The sequence below is a fragment of the Acomys minous genome, assembly GCF_964271855.1.
Source record: "Acomys minous genome assembly, chromosome: 3".
In the NCBI taxonomy this organism is placed as follows: Eukaryota; Metazoa; Chordata; class Mammalia; order Rodentia; family Muridae; genus Acomys; species Acomys minous.
The window spans coordinates 54,980,975-55,007,740 of record NC_140485.1 but is presented as its reverse complement, the minus strand read 5'-3'; the positions used below and the strand labels follow the sequence as shown (position 1 = coordinate 55,007,740).

The following is a 26,766-nucleotide window of genomic DNA, read 5'->3' as shown; positions in this document are numbered from 1 at the left end:
CTGCTACATCATCACCAATGACTTGCTCTATTGTTCATGTGTCTTGTCTGCTTCCAAGTACCTCCCTTTGGGCCTGCCCAATTAGCAAAGCATCTATGTACTCACTATTCAGCAAAGAACCGGGCAATGCCATACTGGCTAATATCCTCCCTGTTCTCCAGCAGCTGGCACACCGCATCCTCCATGTACGTGAGGACATGTTTCTGAGCTGCAAAGAGAAAAAAAGAAAATGGGAGAGATTAAAAAACAAAAAGGGCTGGGCGATGGTGGCGAACGCTTTTAATCCCAGCACTTGGGAGGCAGAGGCAGGCGGTTGTTGTTAAGTTTGAGGCCAGCCTGGTCTACAAAGCGAGTCCAGGACAGCCAGGCTACACAGAGAAACCCTGTCACACACACAAAAAAGGTTCCCTCCCTCAATCGCAGTGAGAGTCCATGTAAGTCAAGGTGTTATTTCTGGCTGGGGAGTGAACTAGAACAGAGACAAAGCTTGCAGCTATAACTGAGCTGTAACTGAGCTATGATCCCAAAGGACGCAAGAGCGAGTGCCGAGCACGGCTTGCTGAGACCTGCCTAGCTGTCAGCACCACTTTCCAGTCCTGGTGTCAGTAACTAAAAGCTTCAGCCCTGTTCTCTCCTTCAGGCTGATTGCTCTACCCTTCTATGCCCTCCCATCTGTGCGTGGCCAAAAACATCATCCAGGAAATGGATGATCTGATTCTAAAGAAAATTCCTATCTCTGATTTTAAAAAGTCCCTTGGAGCCAGGTGGTGGCGGCTCACGCCTTTAATCCCAGCACTTGGGAGGGAGAGGCAGGGGGAGCTCTGAGTTCGAGCCAGCCTGGTCTACAGAGTGAGCTCCAGGACAGCCTGGACTACACAGAGAAATCCTGTCTTGAGAAAACAAAACAAAACAAAACAAAAAGTCCCTTGGCAAGGTTAGGGAACATGAACTTCTCAGTGCTGTTACAGGTATATGTCACTAACCTGTAAGACAAGTATCAAAGGGACTGTTAGGAACTGGGAAGGGGATAAAGGGGAGTAGGACACAAAGGACAGAAGAAAGAAGGGTGGGTATGATTAATGCATTATGTACCTACATATATGGAAAAGTCACAGTAAAATCCATTAATTTGTACCATAATTAACATATGCTAATAATATTAATATTAAATATTAATATTCATAACATTAATACTAATGTTAATTAGTATTAATTAATGGTAATATAATATAATAATATTAATATAATATAATGTTGATAGCACTTATTGTTCATGGTCTTAGATAGATGATAGACAGACAGACAGATGATAGATGATAAATGGATTTGTTATTTGTTTGATTTTTTTGAAACAGGATCTGGTCTGAAATCGCTATGTAGACTAGGTTGGCCTTGAAGTCAGAGATCTGCTTGCTTCTGCTTCCTGAGTGTTGGGATTAAGGGCATGTGCCTCTGTGCCCAGTGTAAAAGTACCTTAAAGTTAGAAGGATCTGGGTTTAAGAGACTGTCATTTGTAGCTTAATTTTGAATAGCTACCTGTTCTAGGCTTTATCAAGTGTTCAAAGCTATGCAACTTAATTCTATACTAAAGACAAACAGAAAAAAGATAAAAGAGAAGATGCTTGTAAGCTAGTCTTGAGAGTAAAGCTGTACATAATACGTGCCAAATTCTAGCACTGTTTTCAAAATACTAATCATTATAACCAAGTGTATTAAACTGAGAAGAAAAACATATAGTCAGACTAATATTAAAATACAGCCATGTTCTCACCACTGTGCCCCTTTCTTTCGCCTACCCACTTAACCCTCACCTTACCAAACCCTGCCTTCCTCGGGCTCTGTGGGGTTGATGACTTACCTGCACCCGAGGCTAGTACAGAATTCGGTGCTCCCCGCTCCCCACCACCACCCTTTTGATAGTAGAAAGGAAAAGAGCTTCTTAGAATCAAATTCTGTTGCTTCTCCTCCCTAGCTCCAGGGGCTAAGTCAGTAAGAGTGTTTTCATAGTAGTTAGAATCAAAGTATTTTCATCTTGGCGTGGGGCGGGACTTCTGTCTAAATAGACTTGAGGGGAGTGGGATCGTGCCTGCCTAACATTTCTCTTCCAGTCAGACATTTCGTTTACTATACTACAAATAACACCTACATTTTTGAGTCCCTATCCAACTTATTGAACAACGTGTCCAAGAATGTACTAATTATTCTAATGCATTGTTTTATTTAATATTAGCAACAGTCTTTTAAATTTTTATTCACTTTTATTTTATGGACATTGGTTTTTTGTTTTTTGTTTTTTTTGTTTTTTTGGGTTTTTTTTGGTTTTTCGAGACAGGGTTTCTCTGTGTAGCCTTGGCCATCCTGGACTTACTTTGTAGACCAGGCTGGCCTCGAACTCACAGCAATCCGCCTGCCTCTGCCTCCCGAGTGCTGGGATTAAAGGTGTGCACCACCACGCCCGCTGGACATTGGTATTCTTGTCTTCATGTATTATGTCTATGTGAGGGTGTCAGATCTTGTAGTTAGAGAGGGGTGAGCTGCCATGTGGGTGCTGGGAATTGAACCCAGGTCCTCTGGAAGAGTAGTCAGTGCTCTTAACCACTGAGCCATCTCTCTAGCCCCTTAGCAATAATCTTATGACAGGTATTTTTTCGACTTTTACTTTACAGTCAGGATAACTGACACCTAAAGAATTAAAGCAACTTGCTCAAGGTTGCATAGGTAGTCGTAAGAGAAGCTGAGACTCAAATCAAGGTTCGTCTTGTTCAAGCATCCGTGCTCTTCACAAAACGTCTCATCACTAACACTTTACCATCAGCCACGGAAGTAAAAGTTATCTGTACCCAGAACATAGGGCACGAGTGTAGCAAAGCCACCTGAGGGACTGAGGGGAAGGGTGGGCATACGTGTAAGCACATGAGTGTCACGTGTGTGAGCACCTTTCTGCCCTGTCCCTGCCCGCATACCAGTCAGCCCCTGTGTGAAGTCAGGACTTGTCTACAGATTTCCATGTCTTACCAAGAACCACTCCACTATAAAGTACTCACCCCACCCCTTCACAGGTCACAAAGTGGAGCTAGAAAGCTCTGGTGCTTTCTTTAATCTGAGCAGAGGGTGGGAGTTAAAAAAAAAAAAGAGCCACGGAGACCGAAGGGAGAGGCTCCTGTGTGTGGGAATTCCGACGAGCCAAGGAGCACGTGTGAAGCGTTCCCTAATTGCTCTTGCTGGTTTCCTCACCTGCAGCTCTTATCAGGCTAGAGTTCACTCTGTGGTTAAGTGTACCACCCAGCCCTGGAAAATCCTTACAGTTGATCAAACTTCAATGAGACTTAGTAAGTCCAAGGCTCTTGCCTGGCAATAAACGTGAAGAGTGCTCCTTTGTACTGCTTTGTAAATGCAAAGGAATCAGCTTTAATTTATGTGAGTGATTAAAGAATTCAAACAGCGCACCTGCACCCCCTGAGGGGAAAGATACCTGGGCACCTGAGCTACCTTTTTGGAGAAGGAAACACATTTCAGACTGGCTTTTCCTCTTCTGCTTTGCTGTGACTTCCACAACATGATCAGGATTAAGTCTCCCAACCCGTACCAAGAAGGCTTCCCGGTCCTGAAATCCAAGTTAACGCCTAGCTGCACAGCTCACGTTAAGTAGCTTTGCCTGAGACAGGCATTTATACCTTCGTCATGATAAAATGAAAAACTCAAGTCAAACGCGGACGTAAATACTGCCTGATCCTTACACGAGCCAAGGGAGTGACGGCAGTGAGGGCAGCAACGCCTTGCTTCTGTTGGAGTGGACTATGCTGATCACTTTACCTCTAGATATTGCAGTGGATCCTGCTATAAAATGTCTGATAATAAACCACTGCGTTAGAAAATACTTGGAATATGCAAAAGGTAATACAGGTTCACGATACTGTAGTTGCTACATCCTGACTTTACAGATTAAAGCAGCATACACCAGTCAGACCACCTATATGTGCAAGTTACCTAACATCCCTGCTCTTTCTGTAAAATTAATTCTGTAAAAAAGTACCTACTGTTGGCATTATAGTGAGGACTCAATAATATAATAATCTCGGTGTAGCACTTGGTACATAATATTTGATAAACAGTAGCCCCCTGACCACCTATATAAAGTTCTGTTTATCTATTCAAGAATATTACAGAATATGCCCAACGACTTAGGGGCTACAGAAGATTTTACATCTATAAACTGGCATGGTAGGTGCATACCTTTAATTCCAGGACTTGAAAAAGGCAAGTGGATCTCTTTGGCTCTGAGGCTAGACTGATGTGAGTTCCAGGATAGCCAACAACAACAAAAAAAGATTTTTATATCTATAATAATTTATATAATCACATACCCACTTTAGCTATGGCTTTTAAACTTGTGGAGAACATTCACTGATTAGCTGCTAATTACTCAGAAGGCCCTAATTTACATGGGGAAAGTCCAAAATGGTTTGCTTTTACTCTCTTCCCAAACATAAATACCTTCAAAGTGCTAGCTGTTTATTTCACAATTAAATGATAAGGGAGCCCATTTGGAAATTCTTGCTGGAGGGGCCTAGAATTTCCACCTACAACATTAGTTACACCATTTTCATTTTTAAATTATCATTTAGAACAGTCTCAACACTTGGGTAAACAAGTCCTACCAGGAATATATGATGAGTTACATGTGCTATCAATAAATGCAAGGGAATAGCAGTGTGAGAGAAGGCAGAGTGCATACCTACATCATGCCTTAACCCTGACTTTTCCCTCTCATACCAGAACTTTTTTTGAAGCACCCTTTGCTCTTTCAGCTCTCAAGACTCAAATGCTGACTAACACAAATAACTGTCTGCTGAACTAAATTCAAACTGTTCTTTAGGACAGTTTGAGGAAACTAAGTCTGCTTAGCCAGTGTAAACTGCTTACAGATCGCAAGATCAATAACATTTATAAGTTACTGACAGCATACGATATATGACTGTGAGAAGCACCAACAAATTGGTAAATGGATTAACAAGTTACCAGATTTCTAAGTTTATTCTTTACATCTTCCATCTTTCTTGGTGTTATCTTGGTCCTAGGAAACAGTGTATTCTGCTGAAACATTCCATCATCTGCAAGAACATCTTTGACCTTAGCCCACACTGAACCAATTGCCCTCGACCACAGGGGATGAGGAAATGAGAAAAACTCCTGCATGTAATTCCCAATGGCTCAATGAAGTGGGCAACAATTTCTTCTGCAGCACAGAGCGGTCGGGGAGCCAGCTGAAGCCTGTGTGGCTGCCAGAGCTGGGCCTCACACTTAGACTGGAGTCCAAAGCTCAAGTTCTTCCGTTCAACTTCACCACCTCTCAAAGGCAGAGAGGAAGCTAGTTTACTCCTGTAATGCCAGCATCCAGGAGGCTGAGTCAAGAGGGCTGTTACTGCACCAACCAGGGCTACACAGCAAGACTGTCTCAATAAAACAAGGGGACAGAAGGAGAAAAAAACAAGAAAGACCCTAAATCTTCCACATGTCTCTTCTCACGTGTATTACTAGCTTTTCACTGCTAACATTAGAAAAGAAGCTCACGTGCCTAAGTTAGACTGGTAAGTTGTTTGCAGGCCTTTCACCATTAATAAACATCGCCAGGCTTTTGAATCACACACTCTAAATTTGTTCATAGGTTTAGATGACACAGTAAAGCTACAGACTAGCCAAGGAACAGCAATTCTCATCAGTTTAAGAGGAAGACTTTCCTTGTTCTTTTTTCTATTTTTCTTCTCTTTTTGAGACAGGGTCTCATCTCGGGCAGACCTATGAACACTATGTAGAATGACCTTGGGCTTGTGACCCTCCTGCCTTGACCTCCGAAGTGCTCAGCCTGACCATATTTAGCTCCACAGGCACCACAGGGAAGGCAAGCCTTCTAACTGAGCTGCTTCCTCGCTCTCAGAAGAGCACTTTTTCCCCCCTCTGTGTTATCTTGCCTGTCCCAGACTCATTTTTGACCAGGCTGGCCTCAAACTCACAGTGATCCACCTGCCTCTGCCTCCCAGTGCTGGGATTAAAGGCATGTGGCTCCACACCTCAGATCACTTTCAAAAACATAGAGAGGCACACTAGAAGGACAGCTCAGAGGCAGGGCGCTTGCCACCAAGCCTGACCTTCTGAGTGCATCCCCAAGACTCACCTGATAGAAGCAAAGAACCAACATCCAAAAGTTGTCTTCTGACCTCCACACATGTACCATGTAGCATGTTCACACCTCTGCACCATACACACACAAATAAATACATTTTAAAAAATCCTTTTGTCTGTTTGCTTTAGGTTTTTCAAAACAGGGTTTCTCTGTGCAGCCATAGCTTGCCATGGAACTCACTCTGTAGTCCAGGCTGGCCTCGAACTCAGAGATCTGTCTGCCTCTGCCTCCCAAGTGCTAAGAGAAAAGGTGTGTGCCATCACTGCCTGGCATTAATTTTAAAAATTTTCTAAAAATCTAGAAATACACATTCTGGTTTTGCTTTGTTTTTATCTAAATGACATAAACATGAATGCACCTTGTTGCTTTCATGTAGTGTCTGGTTAGCTTTCATAAAACAATTCCAAATCAATTTACCCTTTGGGTATTTTTACTGTAATAAACTATACTGTGTTTAACACCCTCACCCCACCCCAGCCACAACCATTTGAATACTAGGGCTCAAAACCAGTGCTTCATGCATGGTAGGCACGAGCTGACCTCAGCCCTCAGACCCACTGAACATGCTTACATGTTTCCCTGCACATATGTACAGAGTTTTTATAAAGTAGCTCCCTCAAAAGGCAAGAGGCATTTTACAGCATACACCTGTCTTCACATTTACAGATACAATCAGCAATGTGGCTGGTCCAGGTCGGGCTTGGGGGTGCATACCTGTTGTCTCAATGCTCAGGACGGAGGACAGATGGTCAGGAGCTCAAGGCAAGCCTCTCTTACATAGTAAGTCTGAGGCCACTCTGCAGCTGCATGAGAAACTGTCTCAAAAATCCAAAACAAACCAACAAGTGGTGATTCCAATTTACACTCTTCCTGGCCACAACACTATTTCCTTTCACTACCCTTGACCTTAAGCTTACTAATTTTCCTAATTTAATAACATAAAATACATTTTGCTATTTTTACTTTTCTTGTTCATTTTGAGACAGGCTCTCACTATGTAGCCAGGGCTGGCCTGAAACTCTCTACGTAGACCAGGCTGGCCATAATTCACAGATTCTCCCACCTCTGCCTTCCCAGTTCAGGGAGTAAACACATACGCCAGCACTCCCCACAGTCAGGGAGTAAACACATACGCCAGCACTCCCCACAGTCTTAGTTTTCTTAATCCGACAATGCTGTGTATATTTCCATGGGAGGGTTGCTTTGTATTTCTTCTACTAACGTCCCATTCATATTCTTCCTATTTGTAATATGAAAGTTAAGAGGCTAATCGGCTGTGGAGACAGAGTGAGCTCAGGCCTTTGGTCTGGACTGCACAACACAGCTGCTCTGGAGAGTTACATTCGTGTAGTTGAGGGGGTCCGTGCTCACAATCCCAGCTACTGAAAAGCCGAGGCCCCCAAGAAAAGCAGTGCTATGTATACTAAATGGAGTACTCTGAGAACGAATTTACAAATTAAAGAACAATCTCTTGTCGTCGTCGTTTTCTTTTCTTTTATTTGTTGTTGAGACAGGGTTTCTCTGTGTGTAGTAGCTCAGGCTGTCCTGGACTCGCTTTGTAGACCAGGCTGGTCTCGAACTCACAGAGATCCTCCTGCCTCTGCCTCCCAAGCTATGGAATCAAAGGCGTGTGCCACCACACCTAGCAAAGAGCAATCTTTTACATTAATAATTATAAATTATTATACAAACAGACAAAACTAATACATCACTTCTGTGGGGCCAAATCACCAGAATGCAGCCACCTCGCTAGTCACACTCATTACCCAAAGGCACCCCAGAAGTGAACAAAGCACAGCACATAAGCTAGCATTACCTGTGGCAACCAGGAAACAAGAGGTGACAAAAGTGGAGGATGAAGAAGTCGAGTCTATCTCACTCCGCCAAATGAGGCATTGTACCAGCTAACAGACGTTCAGAATGCAGTGTCAACGCTCACACAGGCTGTGGTCAACCATTACTCCTCCCTCCCCCCTCTCCTTCCCTAGAACTGGTGAGATATTTTGGGGATGCCAATTAAAGCTGAGTGCTTAAATTCCATTGCCGCAGCACTTCCACACTAAATCTCATAATACAGAATTAGTAGGTTGGAGTCCAGCAATTCCAAGCACCAGAAACTATAGAATCTTGTTTCAAGGAAGCTCCCTAGAGATTCAACACTTGGCGTGCTCAGTTAGCTGAGCATCACAGATTGTACTTCTGGAACACCAGAGAACTCTAACGTGGCATTTACATTTCCCACAGTTACAGCAAAGGAACCGATGAAGAACCAAGTAGTAAATGCCATAATAAAAGCTTTGCAAAGATGGTTCCCGTGGAGCAGTTATCACGTCAACTTGCATACATCTATGGTCCAGGAAGCATGATAGGTTTTGGGTTTCAAACCCCACCCCACCCCAGTGGCAATCCTGGGGTGGGGTCACAGGCCACTTACAATGTTACATAAGGCAGGGAACAATAAAGTCACAGCGTAAAAATTAATTGTCCTAGTTACCCCAAGACATAGTTCTTGGGGAGCAAGCTACAGATAGTATTAAATTCACAGAATTTCTTACTGTGGCAATGTGAGACAATTCAAGTTAGTGGTAATAGCAATAAGATCCTAAAACAAAATTTATACTTTACCTGGTATTTTATGTTTGAAATGTTTTTTAAAATAGCTGGCACTTACAAAACAGGAGCAGCTTCTCACGCCCCACAATAGCCTAGAGACAAGCTCTCGTGGTCTTAGAAGCCCTGCCCTTTTGCCTTGTGTGGAGAATGCTGCTGGGTAAAGATGGAGCTTGCTCACCTGTCAAATCCCCGCTAAGAACCGTCCACAGCCTGCTCGTGGACATGGCTGTAACAATGCTTGATAATCCCGGCCATTTCTATTTCTGATACAAAAGCACAGGAGGCCATTGTAGATATTTATAGATGCCCCAGAGGCCCAGGCCAAAGTGCACACACACCACATGGGAGGAATGACTGAACAGTGCAGGCTAGACAGGGAGGCCCAGTCACTCTCAAGACTCAAGCTAGCACCTGGCGTATCATCTACACGAATGGCATAAAGCACTACCAAAACGCCCGGTGAAAACATGCTTTGGACCTACTTACCAAACCAATAATCTTTGACTCACTGCTTTTAGGAACGTTGTAATAGGCAATCCTACATTTCCCACCAGGCCAGGTTAAATACAGCCTATCATCTTCAGGCAGTGTTCCCTAATTCTCTTCCAGAAGAACAATCTTCACTTTCTGAACCCTCCCAACATCGACTCTAGACTCGTACCCGGCGCCTTCTCCTGGACACTGGCTATTCCTGGTACCCACGTGCAACACCTTTTGTTAGCCCTCTTGCTCTGAAGGATGGACAAGCATCACGACTCATTTATCTTTTATCCCCTCTAACACTCAGAATCATTCACCATCTTCCACACAATAGTCATTCAACTGTTTGTTGGCTAACTGCTCAAACTGTGCTCACTATTTATAAACAGCACTGCAGGCCTGTGCTTCCCAGGTGGGAAACACCCAGAACCACAACACACTCTGCGACAATATTAGGGCTCTTGCAGGAAGCTACTTTTGTCTTTTTGTCAGCCACTCTTCACGCCTTTACTTTTTTTGCCTTTTTACTGCCCTTCTGTTGCAAAGAGAAAAGCACTTGTTCCTTCTATTGTTACCAAGAGCCTCATTATGTTCAAGGTAGAGTGAAAAACTGCATTCGATGCAATTACCAGTTCCTCACAAATGTGGGGACTAATTGTCATTTGGACATCCAGGACTTGAATAAAAGAAAGTCTAAATTCTTTTCACTCCTAAAAACTATTTTCTCTTTCCACAGAATGGAAGTCCGCAGCCCAGGAAGCAGTCTTCAGTGAGCCACCGTTCATAAACAGCTTTGCCGAAAGCCTAACAAAGGTTCTGTTGTGCTCCTGCGCGGCAGGGCCAGTGAGCAGCAGGGGCAGATGAACTCTTTAAGAAACAAGGGTTCTGTCTTCATGCAAATGTTTGCATTAATAAAAAATGAAGAAAAAGATATAGAAAACGCAGGCTAGCTGGACATAATAGCTCTCTAAACGGGAGGTTTTTCACATTTTCCAGGCGGAGTCAGCAGGTCTTTTAAAAACTTTGTCATTCTGAACATTTCACAGACATCACAAGAAAGACATGCAAATAACAGAAGCAAATCAAAGGACGCCCCGCTGCTCTGCTGGCGCCTCCCACGTCCATGCCCGGTTTGTCATTTTCTGTTAACCCTAGTGCTAGCTGCTATTCTGTTGAGGGATAGAGTCCCTAGCCGAAGTGGCAGTATATGTCCAGCCAGCTGGCCCCAGCACTGATAACATCACAATGCAAGCCATGTACCACCACTCAGGGACACGTGCTGCCAGGCAACAAGTGCAGCGTGTGATTTTTACACACTCGGCTTGCAAATCTGCATGGGAAAGAGCCTCTAACAAGCCACTTCAGAAGATGTGGTCTTCTCAAGTGTGCACATCACTAAGCAGTTCTCTGAAGGATTTGTGAGGCTCAGTGCTTCAAAGTATCCAGTTAGGTCCATAAAATAAAAGCTTATGGGGGAGGGTTTGCTACCATGCGCCAAAGCCACATACTCTGTGCTTAGCCTACCTCATCTCATTTAATCATCACAAGCACAAATGAAAGGACAGATTTCTCCCATTTGACACCTAAGGAAACTGAGGTTAAGAAGGTTATGTAACTGTCCGAGGACACTTAGATAATAACAGCAAGCCAAGGCTCAAAACCACATAATGGCAAATTCCCCATCATTCTACATTTTTGTTTTATTTTGTTTTGGTTTGGTGTTTGGTTTTTGGTTTTTTGAGACAGGGTTTCTCTGTGTAGCCTTGGCTGTCCTGGACTCGCTTTGTAGACCAGGCTAACCTGGAACTCACAGCGAACTACCTCTCTCTGCCTCTCGAGTGCTGGGATTAAAGGCGTGCGCCACCACGCCCAGCTCTTGTTTTGTTTTTTGAGATAGGGCTTCTCTGTGTAACAAGCTCTGAATGTCCTGGACTCCATCTGTAGACCAGGCTGGCCTCACACTCACAGAGATCTGCCTGCCTCTGCCTCCCGAGTGCTGGGACATGTGCCACCATGTCTGGCCATACATTTTTTTTTTACACACAATTAACTTTTTTTGGAGGGGAGGGGTAATGGACCAGGGCCTGTTGTATGGTAAGCAAGCACCAGTTTAATCATCTGGAGAACTTATTCCTCTTTAAGAGTGAGAGGCTTCAGAGCTAGGCACAGTGGCTTATGCCCATAATCCCAGTACTTAGGAGGCTGAGGTAGGAGAATCACCAGGAGTTCGAGGCCAGCCTGGGCTACACAGTAGGCTCCAGGCCAGTCAGCTACTGAGAAACTCTGTTCCCAAGTAGTACACACTATACACACACACACAAACACACACACACAAACACACACACACACACACACACACACACACACACACAAAGATGAGGTGGCTTTTTAGGTTGTGAGAAAAATCTGATTTAAGCCAGGTGTGGTGGTGCACACCTGTAATCCCAGCACTCAGGAGGCAGAGGCAGGTGATCTTTATGAATTCAAGGCCAGGGTTTTCGAGAAACCTTGTCTTGAAAAACCAGGAAAAAAAAATCTGATTTAAGATACAGATGCTCGCCGGGCGTGGTGGTGCACGCCTTTAATCCCAGCACTCGGGAGGCAGAGGCAGGCGGATGGCTGTGAGTTCGAGGCCAGCCTGGTCTACAAAGTGAGTCCAGAACAGCTAAGGCTACACAGAGAAACCCTGTCTGGAAAAAAAAAAGATGCAGATGCTCTATCATGGAAAGGGGGATGTAATTTACTGCGCCATACGCAGCATCCAAGAATCTCTTAAAAGTCATCTATAGATCCTTGGAGGTTTCACCACCTACATGAAAAAAGGACAAGAAGGACACAATGGCACTAGAGCATGCATCTCTTCCCCTAGATATGCGTAGTCTGTTTTCTTGTATCTTTTTCTCTACCACTCTCAAATTCTGCAATAACATAATGACAGCCCACTAAAACCCGCAACCTGCAAATTTTGTGTCCTCCAACAAACACACTGTTCCTCTCTACCAGGAAGTCAATTAAACCTTGCCACAGACTTCAGCCCATCGGCCTCTGGACTGCACAGTCCTCCGTCCACTCCCACAATGCTGCTGTGCATGATATGCTACTGCAGCCAGGAGCATGGTAAGTACAGGCTTCCGTACTCCATGAGGTCTGCAGCTAAGGCAGAGCTGGGAGAGCAAGTCAGACACTCATCGCTGTGTCATCACTGCTCCTAAGTTACAAAGGCTTAAGACGCAGAAGGAGTTCGGTTCATGCTGTTCGACTCCTATCATTTTACATTAAATAAACTGGAGTCTTCACTTTCTGCCCCCTGTGATTCAGGGATGCAGAATTCTTGGCTTCCTTAAATGTTTTCCATATTTCCATCTATAATCATAATACTAAAGTTTTTCTCTGCACAAAGTAAACAAATCACACAAAAACTGAATTTGGTGATTCCTTGCAGACCAAAAATCCTAAAGAAAAACGAACTAAAACCATGTGCACACGGAGGGTTCTCAACTGAGCTTAACTACCCTTCCATTTTCTAGGATTTTTTTTTCATCTTTTTGCCTTTTAAAACTTTATTTGGAAGCCGGGTGCCATGGCACATAACTGTAATCTTAGCACTCAGGGAGGCAGAGGCAGGTAGATCTCTGTGAGTTCCCAAGGTCAACCTGGTCTACAAAGAAGTCTGGGACAGCAAAGGCTACACAGAGAAACTCTGTCTCGGGGGTAAAAACAAAAACAAAAACAAAAAAGACTTACTTGGCACTATATTTTCAAAGGTTTATTAAGTACCCTCTTGTGAGATAATAAATATTGCTTTTTATAAATAATGATTTTGTTTTCTGCTAGAAATATTATGTTTTTATCAAAATAATTTATTATCTATGGATATATATTCTCTTTTATTTCATCTCTTCTTTCCCAAACTGCCAGGTATAAATTAGAATATGTTTCTAAGGATAAGGAGATTTCTAGACCACCTGAAAAAATTAAAATAAGGGCTAGAGAGATGGCTCAGAGGTTAGGAGTGCCATCTGCTCTTCCACAGGTCCTGAGTTCAATTCCCAGCAACCACATGGTGGCTCACTAGCTTGAGAAAAGCTGGTAGAGGGTTTGCCTGGCGTACAAGAAGCCCTGGATTTGATCCTAGCATCACGCAAAACCATGCCACAGACACTATGCATGCTGCCCTAAAACTTCCTCTACTGAAGAAGTTAATCCTTCCCCCCCTACCCCCGACAGGGTTTCTCTGTGTAGCCTTGGCTGTCCTGGACTCCCTTTGTAGACCAAGTTGGCCTTGAACTCACAGTGATCCACCTGCCTCTGCCTCCCTAGTGCTGGGATTAAAGGCCTTGCCTAGTCCCTTTTTTTTTTTCTTTCTTTCTTTTTTTTTTTTTACCTTAGCCTCAGGCAAATTCTTAGGACGCTGGCAGAAGACACCCAGATTCTTTACCAAATACCCCAGGCATGGCCCCTTGAGCAGGACCTCCACAGACCTTACTACTCTCGGCACACAGCACTGCTGTCTTCCAAGAATCCAAGTAAAATAAACTAAACAACAGCATAAGGTTCTTCGCAGGAACACTGCACTCTCTGCACAAACTTCTGTAATAGTTTTCTGTAGTAGTTTTAGGTGCTGTGATAAAACACCATGACCAAAGGCAACTTATGGAAGAAAGTGTTTACTTTGGCTTTTAAGGTTCCAGAGGGAGAGTCCATCACGGCAGGGAGGCGTGGCAGCGGGTGGCCACAGCAGGAAGCAGAGAGACTGCAAAAGCAGAGAGTGAACTGGCGTGGGTCATGGATATGAACTCTCAAAGTCCACCCCTCATAATGTACTTCCTCCAGCGGGGCTCCACCTCCTAAAAGTTCCAAAACCTCCCCCAAACAGCACAGCTAACTGGGGACCAAGTGTTCAAATACATGAGACTGCGGGGGACATTTCTCATTCAAGCCACCACTATATAAATAAAGGTGGAAGGAGAAAATCAATTCCACAAAGCTGTCCAACTGTCACACATGTGTGATAGCGTAAGTGCAAACCAAAAAGAAAAAGCAAACAAAAACCTTCCAAACTAAGTAGGAAAGAGCCTTCAGAAGTAACAGAACTTGAAAGAAATCTAAGTGCCTAGAAATACTACTCTGGAGTCAGATACATATTTTTTAAATTTTATTTTATTTTATTTTATTTTATTTATTTATTTATTATTTATTTATTTTGTGACAGGGTTTCTCTGTGTAGGCCTGGTTGTCCTGGAACTCTCTCTGTAGACCAGGCTGACCTCAAACTCAGATAATGGCCAAGTCTTCACTTTAATCTATGAGACTCTGTAAGGTGACCATGCGTCTAACCAGCAGGGCTGAGGGTTGACAGACGATCAAGACGGGTCAAGTCGAACTCAATGGTTCACTGTCGAAATTCCCGTCTTACTTATGTCAACTTTTCTTCTCTGTCTTTGTGAGGTAGCTCTTATTAATGCCATTTGTTGGGGGAATTTAATCAAGGAAAATAATAACAGAAATTTCTATTTACAAAACACCATCCCTATAAAGAACTCCCCATAATTATCTTCTCAAGCTCCCTCTTCACATTTCTGTGAGGTGGGTGGCAATATCCCTTTTGCCATTTTTATTTTTATGTGCAAAACTCTACAGCTTCAAGAGCACTGTATTTTATTCACACAGTAAACCCACATTTGCTACACTGGTTAGAACATACTGCCTGAGATTACAGGCTCAGGTCTGAACTGTATATAATTCAGGGCACTGAGCCTCTAGTCTTCTGTATGGCCAACTTTCAATACATCACATTCCCAAACGACTGGGGTTGTGCGTGTTATTCAGGCCCATGTGTCCACTGTTTATCTAAAATTGTCTCTTTAAGTTTCGTCTGGGTACTTAAAAGCTGAATTATTTTGTGTGTACTGTCTGTGCACGAGCATTGTAAATGATGTCATCAGGAATATTCAAAACCCTAAGACAAAGCTGCAGGGCTAAGAAAAGCAATTCACTGGGAGGAGAGTGCATTTCTTTCCTTTTTTTTTTCTTCTTCCTTTTAAGTAGCTAACACACAAAGATGACTCATTAAGCCCCAAAGAGGTGACTATGGCATGTAAGGGCTTCTTATGCAGCTGTCCACAAAGAGACCTGAGTGGCAGCGTACGGCCTCCTCTTCTCTGCATTTTCCTCCAGGCAGAATGTGCATTTGTGTGGCTACATACACAATTATAATCTCCTCTGAAAGGCAATTCCTTCCATATGACAGGCTGAACAGTGGCCTGAGTGCTAGCCTCATGTTGTCCATGCAGTTAACACGCTGAAATACCAGACACATTTAATCTCTCCTTTTTGGAAACCTAAGATGAGACAGAAGGGGCAACGCTGGAAAGAACTCCACTCAGAAAGGAAGGGCAGCCCAAGGGCCCAGACGCACTTTCTCATGGGCTGGACGTCTTTGTGCTGTTGCCTGCTTATTTGTCAATTTGCAGGACTTTGGGGCATGAGAACCGTGGAGCCCAGTGGTTCTGGCAGCAGCCTCTCCATTTGACAAGCAAAGCCAAAGACATGTGGCCTTTGGTACATTTCACATTCAAAAATGTTATTGTTTCAAACATGCCTATTTTAAAATATGTAATTTTCTCATTTAGAGCACGTTGTACGTCAGTTGGCCACAGGAAGAATTCTGCCACCAGATCTCTTTTCCTAAGGCAACAGGAAGCAGGCACCCAAACTTGGGAGGTAGAGGCAGAAGGATCAGACGTTTCAGACCATCCTCAACTGTGTATCCAACTCAAGGCCAGCCTGGGCTACATGAGGCACTTCTTGAAAATTCAGACTAGCAAACAAAATGATGGGACTCAGGCCTGTTCCCTCCAGAGGTCTGCTTCCTGGGGTCCTCGGTGAGAGAAAACTGAGGCTAATTAACACCTGGTGACGTCATAAGGCACCAGCAGATTTCCATCTGGATTACAGAAGCTGAATCTGTGTTATCGCAATCACCTGTAGTCTGCGGGCCAGATAATAGCATTAACAAGACCAGGAGCTACACAACAGGATAGCCAGGGAAAGGTTCCTACTCATTCCAAAGAATAGAGCTTTTAAAAGCTGATTCAATGAAAAAGATAAGCACCCCCTCCCCCACAAGTGCCTTTTTAAACAATATTTGCTTTTAGTGGGCTCCTGCTAATTAAACAAAACTTACTCAAAAAGCTTTATGAAAGACGTATTTGGTGATTTCAGCAGCAATTGTTTTGTTTAAAGAAAGATGTTTTAAAAAGACATATTTAATGGGATCGATACTTTGGTAAATCCAGATGTGTTTAGGAAAATCCCTCCTCTCTTTAATAAGTCATTAAAATTCTGTTCAGATAAATGTGTTTTGACTTGAAATTCCAATCATAGAATGAGCTACTTCTTATGGCTTTTGGGGCAGTGGTTCAAGGGTGACCCCAGCCAGAAAGAGCACCCTGGGTCACCTGACAAGGGTCATTCTCCTCTCAGAGGAAGCACAGGACTCACACAGCTTAGGGACCAGGACCTCACGGAGATGTCCCAAAAGTGTTCAAAATGCCTTTCCTTCGTGAAACATCAGCTTTAAAACACTGATTAAATCTTACTGTTGGGCAACTGAGATGTAGAAACTGTTATCAGCCAAGAAATTAAGCTTAGGATAATCAGAGTTTAAAGCCAAAAGCATCCAGGGCAGATTTTAATCACTTACCCTATTTTTTCATCCATCAAAAAGGGGGTGGGGCCATGTGTCTCTTGGAATGGTAGGCGCTCAGGAAACAGTTAAGTGTTCCTTAAACTACATTCCTTTCTCCCATTTATTTTTAAATGTATTCTACAGCTTACAAGAAACCATTCATCCAGCACTTGAGTACTTCACTTGGGCCAACAACTATACTAATGATAGAGATACTGAGAAAAGCCTGCCCTCATGGCTTACATTCTACTAAGAAACAGACATTAGCCAAGGATCCAAGAGGGAAACCAAGGTAACTGTGATGAGGACAGAAACAGAGGCTCCTGAATGTCTCTTCTCAACATGAGTAGTTCTGAAAACATCAGTTACCTCTTCAGCTTCCCTAGGTAAATAATGTATGTATGAAAAAAAAATGTTGGCAACTTTTAGACAGAACTTGAAAGACTTCATTATTACTTGACTATATAAATAATAAACTAGGTCAAAACGTTTAAAAGAACTCTTTCTGGAATAACAATGAAATCACTCTGCAACTTATTTTGGAGAAATGGAAGTGACCAAGGGTCAGCAACCACAAGCCTTGGAATTCATCTGCCCCTCCCACTCCCCCAACAATAAGCTTACAGAGTCTTCGCAAAGGTGGGAAAGAGGGTGTAGGCTGAACTTCCGGGAACCACTTCCAAAGGGCACATTCCTGAACTAGTCCACCAAGGGAACTGCCTGCTGCCCCTGCCATGGCTGAGAAGCGGCTGACCAGATTGGCAAAGAGCCAAGAGCGCTGCTAGCTCCAGGACCTTCCAGTGTGTTCCCCCACGGCGTCTGTTGCTCTCTCTCAGTGTTCTGGTCATTCACGAGTGTGTTCCATCTCCCGTGTATGCTGGAACACACTTTACACTCGGGCCTGCTTTAGATGACTCAGGAAAGCAAGAGGAAGAGAGAGGTGACTGTGAACAGCTCTGTAGCTATTCGAAAGTGACTTGTTTGATATTAATCTGGTTTCCAAAGGTGTACAACCTAAACACCTAAACACTTGGAGTTCTGAAGACGATTCGAGCTAGTTAAGTACTAATGCTCTGTAGTGTAGTATTGGGTTTGAAAGGCTCACTAATTACATTTGAGACAAAAATAAATGGATCAAGATTCCTCCAATAGCAAAAATTAATGTTGTGTTTGGCAGCCAGACAAGTAAATTTCTTGTTATGGTATCAACAGATAGGAAAAAAAAAAAAAAGAAGGAAAAAGAAAGGTTTAGAAACACTTTGAAGTCTTCCAGACTGAATGAATTCCACGTCAGAACCGCTGCCAAGACTCGGAGAAGCTACACCAGCTTCACGGCTGGAAAGGGCCACCTTAGTCAGGTCCTCCGAGAAGCAGACACCAAAACAGGAGCACACATGACGAGACGTTCCCGAGGAGACACCTGACAGGAAGTGAGAAGGGAGTAGAGGAGCCTGGGAGGGCACCGAGACCACAGTGCAGGCCAGGGAAGAGGAAGGGAGGCTGACCAGGGAAGTGGACGTCTTCAGCCAAAGCCACCCACCAGAGAGACGCCTCTCATCCAAGTGTCTGTCCTGCCTAGTCACTGACTGAAGGGAGCCATACATGGCGAGTGTGACCACCACATGAGCAAGGTGCTGGATTCAGAGGTGATCCGCAGTAGGAAGGCTGGAAGGTTCATTTTCATGGCTGCCACAGACACTGGCTCTGCTCCTGTAACAGTGTTAGCAGCCCTCACTTACTCTGCATCTCTGCAGGTGCTCTGAAAGCACACATGCCTTTTCTCACAGTGTAGACACAATGTGGGATCCGAGATCTGCACTAAATGTTTAAATGCCTCAGGCTGGCCTCCAGCTGTAGTGCAGGCTACCCTCAAACTCCCAATCCTGCCTGGACAAGCAGAGTGCTCAGATTACAGGCATGCGCCACCACAGCCAGCTCTACTGTCCATATTTCCCAGAGGAAGAAAGCCAGGATGTAGAGAAGGTAGGCAAATTCTTCATGGCCACATACGCAGCCCAAAGTGCAATGGCCACTCCTGAAAGACACTCTCTCAAATGGTTTAGAAGTTATCTTCTTTATTGCCTGTCCCTGAGGATGAGCCCAGTGACAAGAGAGAACTGGAACGCTGACATTTCTTGATCCATCCTGAGTCCTAGGATGCCCCCTCAATGGGCAGAAATATTAACTGAAGCCTTTGGAGTCACTCCAAAGACCCTTGTCCGAGCCTGTGCATAGTTGAGGAGCGCACTGAGCCCACTTTTGCAGTCACTGAATGTATTTATAGCACTGTTTAACCACGTGGACATGAATTAGATTGCACAGTTATAATCCTGTTTCCACCATTTACTAACTAGCTGGCCTCTGACCCCACATACACACACTACCCATCCACCCACCTCCTTCACAGACACATGAAATAAATTAATAAAAAATTGTAATGACAAATTAAAGGGGGAAAAGCTCTATCACTTTTTGTAATTCTTCTAAACGAAGAGGCTTCAAAGAAGGAATGTGAACTCCACTTGCTGATTTCCTAGAGATGGCTGGTCTGTCACCCCCACTAGAACTTCGGTTGGTAAGCAGGATCTACAGAAACAGAAGGGCCAGCGAGAAGCACAGTGAAAGCACGCACTTCCACGAATAGGTGGAGTAAGAAATGAACCTCACACCCTCGTAATCAAGTCAGCACATAGGTGGTTGTATAAGCCTAGATCCGGAAGAGGCTCCCTTTGGCTCTAGAATTCTCCACGCCCAACAGATACACAGACACACCCCAGCAGCTGCATGTGCCCCCATCATGTAGCGTTCCCATGGCTGGAACTCTCCCCCAGGTCCGCAGAGACGATCCCATCCTTCATCTCCTTATCAGGCCCACCTGGATGTCAACACAATTTCTGTTGCTACACCGGACTGCCGGCACAAATGTCTTCTTTCCTGATGATCTTAGGACCCTAAGCCATGGCCAGGATTACAGGTTCCGAATTCACTAAGGCAGTGTGGGAAAGAACTCAGTTCACCCAACACAATGAAAGATTGTTTTCTTCAGAAATAGTCAAAAAGCCAAATGCAATCTCTAGCTAGCAGGTAGAGAGGAGGCCTAGAGGCCGTCATTATAGGTGTCCCTTTAACCCACACCATAACCCTTGAGTCGCAGGGTACTCACTGTATGAGTTTTTTGGGGTTTTATTTTAGTGACTACCACAGACTTTATGTGTATTTTTTTCCAGGCCTATACATGCAAATGAATTTAGGAATTGTAAAAGTCAATCAAAGTGAATTTAGAAAAATAATCAGGTTTTGAAATCTTAAATCAGGAGGTATAATATAATGTATAAAGAATGTCTTTTAAATGTGATTTGTTTGTTCATTCATTTTAATAGTCTTTGAGATAAGGATTCACTATGTGGCCCAAACTGCCCTCAAACTCAGGACCCTTTTGCCTCAGCAGCCCCTGTGCTGGAATTAAGACATGGGCATCACACCCAGCTTCTAGGGAGTGGTTTTAAATGGTCATTACATTGACAGCGCATGCTTTAAAACGGCATGTGTCTGTGAGAGGCCCAGCTGTAATAGTGGGGCTAGTTCTGGTAAAAACAAGTGTGTTTTGGCAGTTCTCAGGCAATAACACGTGTGTTCCGGCAGTTCTCAGGCAATAACACGTGTGTTCCGGCAGTTCTCAGGCAATAACACGTGTGTTTCGGCAGTTCTCAGGCAATAACACGTGTGTTCCGGCCGTTACACAATTAGAGGCCGGGAAGTCAGCGAGCAGCATGACTGTGCTCAGGGAGGTACGGATGTCCAGATGCAGGTCGGGACGTTAACTACACAACAGAGCTGGGGGACGTTTGTCCAGGGCTGAAGTTCCTACCAGTGGGTGGCTAAATCCCGTGAACACGTGGGCTGGAGAGATGGCTCAGAGGTTAAGAGCACTGGCTGCTCTTCAGAAGGTCCTGAGTTCAATTCCCAGCAACCACATGGTGGCTCACAACCGTCTATAATGAGATCTGTTGCCCTCTTCCGGCCTGCAGGCACATATGCAGGCAGAATATTGTATACATAATAAATAAATAAATCTTAAAAGAAAAAAAAAAGAATAAACAGCTATAGCCGGGCGTGGTGGCACACACCTTTAATCCCAGCAGAGGTAAGTTCAAGGCCAGCTTGGTCTACAAAGTGAGTCCAGAACAGCCAAGGCTACACAGAGAGACCCTGTCTCAAAAAAAAAAAAAATCCATGAACACTGAAACTTGCAAGTACCCTGACACAATCTACTTACAAACTGTCAACACTGCCACTAAAGGTCTTTCATTTATGCCACTTAGGAAGAGACCAAGTCTGTGTCCCAAAGCAGCATCTACCGATACGCCATGCCTCTGAGATATGCACTCTAAATCACAAAGATCCAAGGAGCTGAACAAGGTATTAGGATGTTCAAATATTTCACAAGCTCATGGAGAGTGGTGGGTAAATGAGCAAAATACATAAAATCTTTAGCAAAAGTGTAGGCACTGATATTGTTATGCATTAGATACAAAGTTATCTGTGATATTACTGTGCTGAGTACTTTTATGACAACTTGATACCAGCTAAAGTTATCTGACAGGAGGAACCTCATTTAGGAAGCTGCAGGCTGTAGGCTGTAGGCTGTGGGCAAGCCTGTAAGGGCATTTTCTTATTTAGTGATTGATGCGGGAGGGCCAACACCATAATAGGCAGTGCTACACCTAGACTGGTGGTCCTAGGGCCTAGAAAAAAATCAGCCTGAGCAATCCAGGAGGAGCAATCCAGGAAGCAACGCCTCTTCATTGCCCTTGCATCAGTTCCTGCCTCCAGGTTCCTGTCCCACTTGAGTTCCTGCCCTCAGTGCTTTTGATGATGACCTTCTATGTAGAACTCTGAGTGGGATAAACCCTTTCCTCTCCAAGATTTTTTTTGGTCGTGGTGTTTCATCACAGCAATAGTAACCCTAAGACAGTAACTATACCCTTTTGGCTACTTAGTGAGCATGTTTGTTTTTTGTGGGGAGGGCAAGGGGGATAGGGTCTCATTATGCAACCCTGGCTGACCTGGATTCTCTATGTTGAAGAGACTGGCTTCAGACTCATAGACATCCCCCTGCTGCTACCTCCTGAGTGGTAGGATGAAAGGTATGTGCCACTAGGCCTGGCTCTACTACTGCTTCCATAATCAAATTTTATGTTCTTGGCCTTTCCTTCTTACCTATGGAGAGGGGCAAAAGAGACACACTGGCTACTTTAACAATCTTAAAGAGGGCTCCAGGAATGTCACCAACAGTGTGACCTTTTTGACCAAATCCAGCAACCAAAACCACATCTTTCTCAATAAAGTCTGAGCAGCTATCAGTGGATACAAAAGCCATGATCTTCTGGTCGGTCTTGATCACCCACATCCCAACACACTTCTCGCTAGAATTCAGTTGTTTGACTTTAATCCCAATTTCACCCAGCGTAACTCCATCTGCAGTCACTTGTCACTGTGTGCACCACTATCAATTTTAACGTGAAGTTATTTTGTCACTTTTTTTTACTTTGCGTGACCACATCACATATGTTGGGGATTAAATGGGTATATGTGCATGTGAGTATGTGTGTGTGTGTGTGTGTGTGTGTGTGTGTGTGTGTGTGTGTGTAGCCAAGAGGGTCAACTTTGGTGTCATTTCTCAGGAGCCATCCATCTTAGGGTTTTTTTTATGATTTAATTATTCAATTAGTTTCTCTCTCCAGCCCAGCCCCCTTCCTCCTTGTGTGTGTGCATGTGTCAATGTGTGCATGCCTATGTTTGTTTGTGTGTGCATGTGTGTGTTTGTATAAGAGCACACAATGGACATAGTATACATGTAAGGTCAAAGGGCAACTTCCACCTTCCACCATGAGTCCCAAGGATCAAACTCAGGTTGACAGACTTGGTAGCAAACACATTTAACCAATGAGCTTGATTTTCTTATGATTTATTTATTTTTATTTGTGTGTGTGTGTGTGCACGCACGCGCACACGTTCATGCGAGCAGGTTCCTACAGAGCCCAGAAAAAGGCATCCAATCCCCTGGAGGAGTTACAGATGGCTATATGCCACCTGATGTGAATGCTGCAAACAAAACTTCAGTTCTGTGAAAGAATGGCAAGTGCTCCCAACCCAAGCCATCTTTCCACCCCCTCCCCAGCATCTTTTTGTTGTTGTTGTTGTTTTGGTTTTTTGAGACAGGAGCATCTTGTTTTTTAACCCAGGGTCTCTTAAGGGTTATAAGCATGAGCTACCACGCCCAGCTTCTTTACATAGACATAGAGTATTGAATTCAGATTCTCATTTTTACATGGCAAGCACTTTACCAACTAAGCATCTCCTTAGCCTCAACATAAAGTTGTTTTAAATATTCTTCCATTAAGTAGTTAAATGTGAAACTAGAAAGCTCACAAAACAATCATTTAATGGAAAAAAATGAACTTTCTGCCTAGAACAACAGAATATTCCTATCACTCAATTATTTTCCTTATTGTTTGTTAAACACCATGATATCATTTAACTTTAGAAAGAAAAACAGAAGAAACTTTAGAAAGCTAAATAAAGTACACCTACAGTTATCAGAATCATCATCATTTCTGATTTTTCTGCCCCCCATTTCCCAAGTGCCAGAATTGGAGGTGTGCACCACCATACCTGGTTTTGTGTGAGTCTGGTGTGGACTTAGAGCATTGCGCACGTCTGCAATCACTCCACCAACTGAGCTAGATCCCCAGTCCCTCAGTGCGCTTTATTTATTTATTACTGCACATGCATGTGTGTGTGTAGGGGGAGTGCACACATGCCACAGTGTTTCCATGCCACAACACACGTGTGGAGGCCAGAGGACAATGAGGTTAAGTTGCTCCTCCCCTTCCATTCTGTGTTTCCGGGATCAAACTTAACTGGCCAGACTTGCTGTTTCCCTCTGATTTAATAGAGACATCATGATAACATTAAGTTTCATTCCCCTTAACTATCAGGAGGTCTGAACATTTTTGGTTCTTACATTTTATTTGTCTGTATGTGTACTCAAGCGTGCATCAAGACACACGTGGAAGTCAACTTTCAGGAGCTGATCTTTCCTTCCACTATGTGGGTCTCGGAGGTTGAACCCAGGTCATCAAGCTGGGAGGAAAGTGCCTTTACCTAAGAGCCATTCCGCCTGCTCGAATTCTGGGGAAACGTTTATAGTCTTATCTCCCACATCTATAACTACTGTTGTGCTTCCCAATAATAATGTTTGTAACAAGAAGTCCCATGTTGTTGTTTTCCTAAATAGTTTATGGGGTGGAGAGATTGGCAGGGACCCCAAGCTCTGTTCCTAAGACCCACATCAGGCAGCCCACACCACCTGTAACTAGTTCCAGAAGAATCTGATGCCTCTGGCCTCCACAGGCACCTGCACACATGTGCACACACCCACACCCACACCCAGACAAGTATACATAATTAAAAAGAGACTATGTTTTAAAAAGTTTACCTATCGAGCTGGGCGTGGTGGCGCACGCCTGTAATCGCAGCACTCGGGAGGCAGAGGCAGCCAGATCACTGTGAGTTTGAGGCCAGCCTGGTCTACAAGTGAGTTTAGGGCAGCCAAGACTACACAGAGAAACCCTGTCTTGAAAAATAAAAACAACAACAACCAAAAAATAAGTTTATCTATCATGTCTCATTTTAAATTCTAGCTCTTTTCAGGATAAGTAGTCTCTTTCAAATGATCTTTTCAAGTCCTCTTTCTATATAAGTGCCTGTGTGTGCATGCATCTTTCTATATAAGTGCCTGTGTGTGTATGTGTCTTTCTATATAAGTGCCTGTGTGTGTGTGCATCTTTCTATATAAGTGCCTGTGTGTGTGCATCTTTCTATATAAGTGCCTGTGTGTGCATCTTTCTATATAAGTGCCTGTGTGTGTGCATCCTTCAACTTAAATATGTGCATCTTTCACCATGTGGTCCTTAAACTTAATGAAAAAACATTTGACTTAATTAAAATTGTATATTAAATACACTCTAAGACAGTTGCTTAACAGATTGAAAAAATTTTTAATGTGGTCTATTTTCTTAGCAAGATTATACAGAAACACGTTTTTTCTTATATTGCTGATGTCAGACTTAAATGATAAAAACCCCTGTGGCCAGGCAGTGGTGATGCACATCTTTAATCACTGCATTTGGGAGGCAGAGGCAGGCTAATCTCTATGAGTTGAAGGCCAGCCTGCTCTACCGAGTGAGTTGTTCCAGGACAATCAGCGCGTCACAGAGAAACCCTATCTGAAAAAAACAAAAGAAAGAAAGAGGCCAGGCAGTGGTGGCACATGCCTTTAATCCCAGCACTCGGGAGGCAGAGGCAGGCGGATCGCTGTGAGTTCGAGGCCAGCCTGGTCTACAAAGCAAGTCCAGGATAGGCAAGGTTACACAGAGAAACCCTGTCTGAAAAAAACAAAAGAAAGAAAGAGACCAGGCAGTGGTGGTGCACGCCTTTAATCCCAGCACTCGGGAGGCAGAGGCAGGAGGATCGCTGTGAGTTCAAGGCCAGCCTGGTCTACAAAGTGAGTCCAGGACAGCCAAGGCTACACAGAGAAACCCTGTCTGTCTCGGGGGAAAAAAAACCCAAGAGAGAGAAAGAGGGGGGGGGGGGAGAATGGGTGAAGTATAGAGGATTTTAGGACAATGAATTGATTGTTTTATACCTTAACAGTGAATATATGAGACTATGAATGTGTCAAAGTCTGCAAAGAGTAAACCTTGATGTAAACCACAGGCTTTTGGGGATCACAATGCGCTAAACATCTGCAAGAAATGTACCACACTCATAAAAAGGCATTACTAACAGAAGCCAAATAGAAGATACAGAGGGTAAGAAAGAACTCTTTACTACCAGCTCAATCTTCTATATGCTAAAGTTCCTCTAAGTATTTAAGTCTGTGAACTTTTAAGTGCGTATGTATGCGTTTTAGTGCATACACAAATGTGTGCATTAAACGCCTTACATGCTGCAAGGTGCTTAACAAAGCACAGAACTTACTACCACACAGCCTTAGCTCAAGAACAAGATCAAAAGTCAAGTTCAGCAGTGGGGAAATCTGATCCTACTGCTATCTAACTGTCTGGTCTTATGCAAGTTGTCTCTTTGCCCTCAGTTTCTCCATCTGTAAAGTAGAAAACATAGCAATTCCTTCTAAGTCTGTTAATAATATTCAAATTAAGAATGCTATATACAAAATGCTTACCCTAGTGCCTAGTGAAAAAGAAAAGCTAGAAATAACAGCACACTACGAAAGCAAAATTTACTATTCACAAAATGACTGATGTCACTTCAGATGTCAAGTTTGCTCCAATACCAACCTATTAATAACAGCCCAGTTTAGGGCCTCAAACTCTTAACTGTGCTACTTCAAATGCAATCCTCATAGCCTGAATGCTAATCCGTATAATTTAGACATTCTTTACACTATAGACATCATTTTTAATCCCTGTTTGGCCTACATTACAGGCTCAGGCTCTGGAAGCCCTTCTTTCCTTCCCCACCCCATCCAGACCCGCTACAATTCAGGCTCCGCCCCTGTCTCCTCCCCACTCCTTCTCCTAACTCATCACTTCTTTCCTTTCCCGAAGCTGAAAAAAAGCCGCCTACCCAAATACTCGTAGTCCGGTAGAGCTAGGCGCTCGGGACTCAGCATCCTTTGGCCGGGTAGTTTCCACGCTCCAGCTTTCTGCTTCCGGAACCCAGATTGCAGCCTGTCTCTGTTGCCATGGCACCAGTGCGGCTGGAGGAGAAATAG

General features: G+C 43.8%; 1 protein-coding gene across 2 annotated transcripts in view; it reads right to left on the bottom strand.

Moving 5' to 3' along the window:
* The window catches only part of CSTPP1 (centriolar satellite-associated tubulin polyglutamylase complex regulator 1), a 160,090-nt gene extending 133,324 nt beyond the window's left edge, over positions 1-26,766 (bottom strand). For both annotated transcript variants that reach the window (XM_084776716.1, XM_084776715.1), the window contains exons 1-2: positions 26,619-26,766; positions 106-208 (exon numbers count right to left, since the gene is read on the bottom strand). In XM_084776716.1, coding sequence (XP_084632842.1) covers positions 106-208; positions 26,619-26,664 — 149 coding nt within the window. In that variant the 5' untranslated portion in view covers positions 26,665-26,766. The remainder of the gene's footprint in view (positions 1-105; positions 209-26,618) is intronic.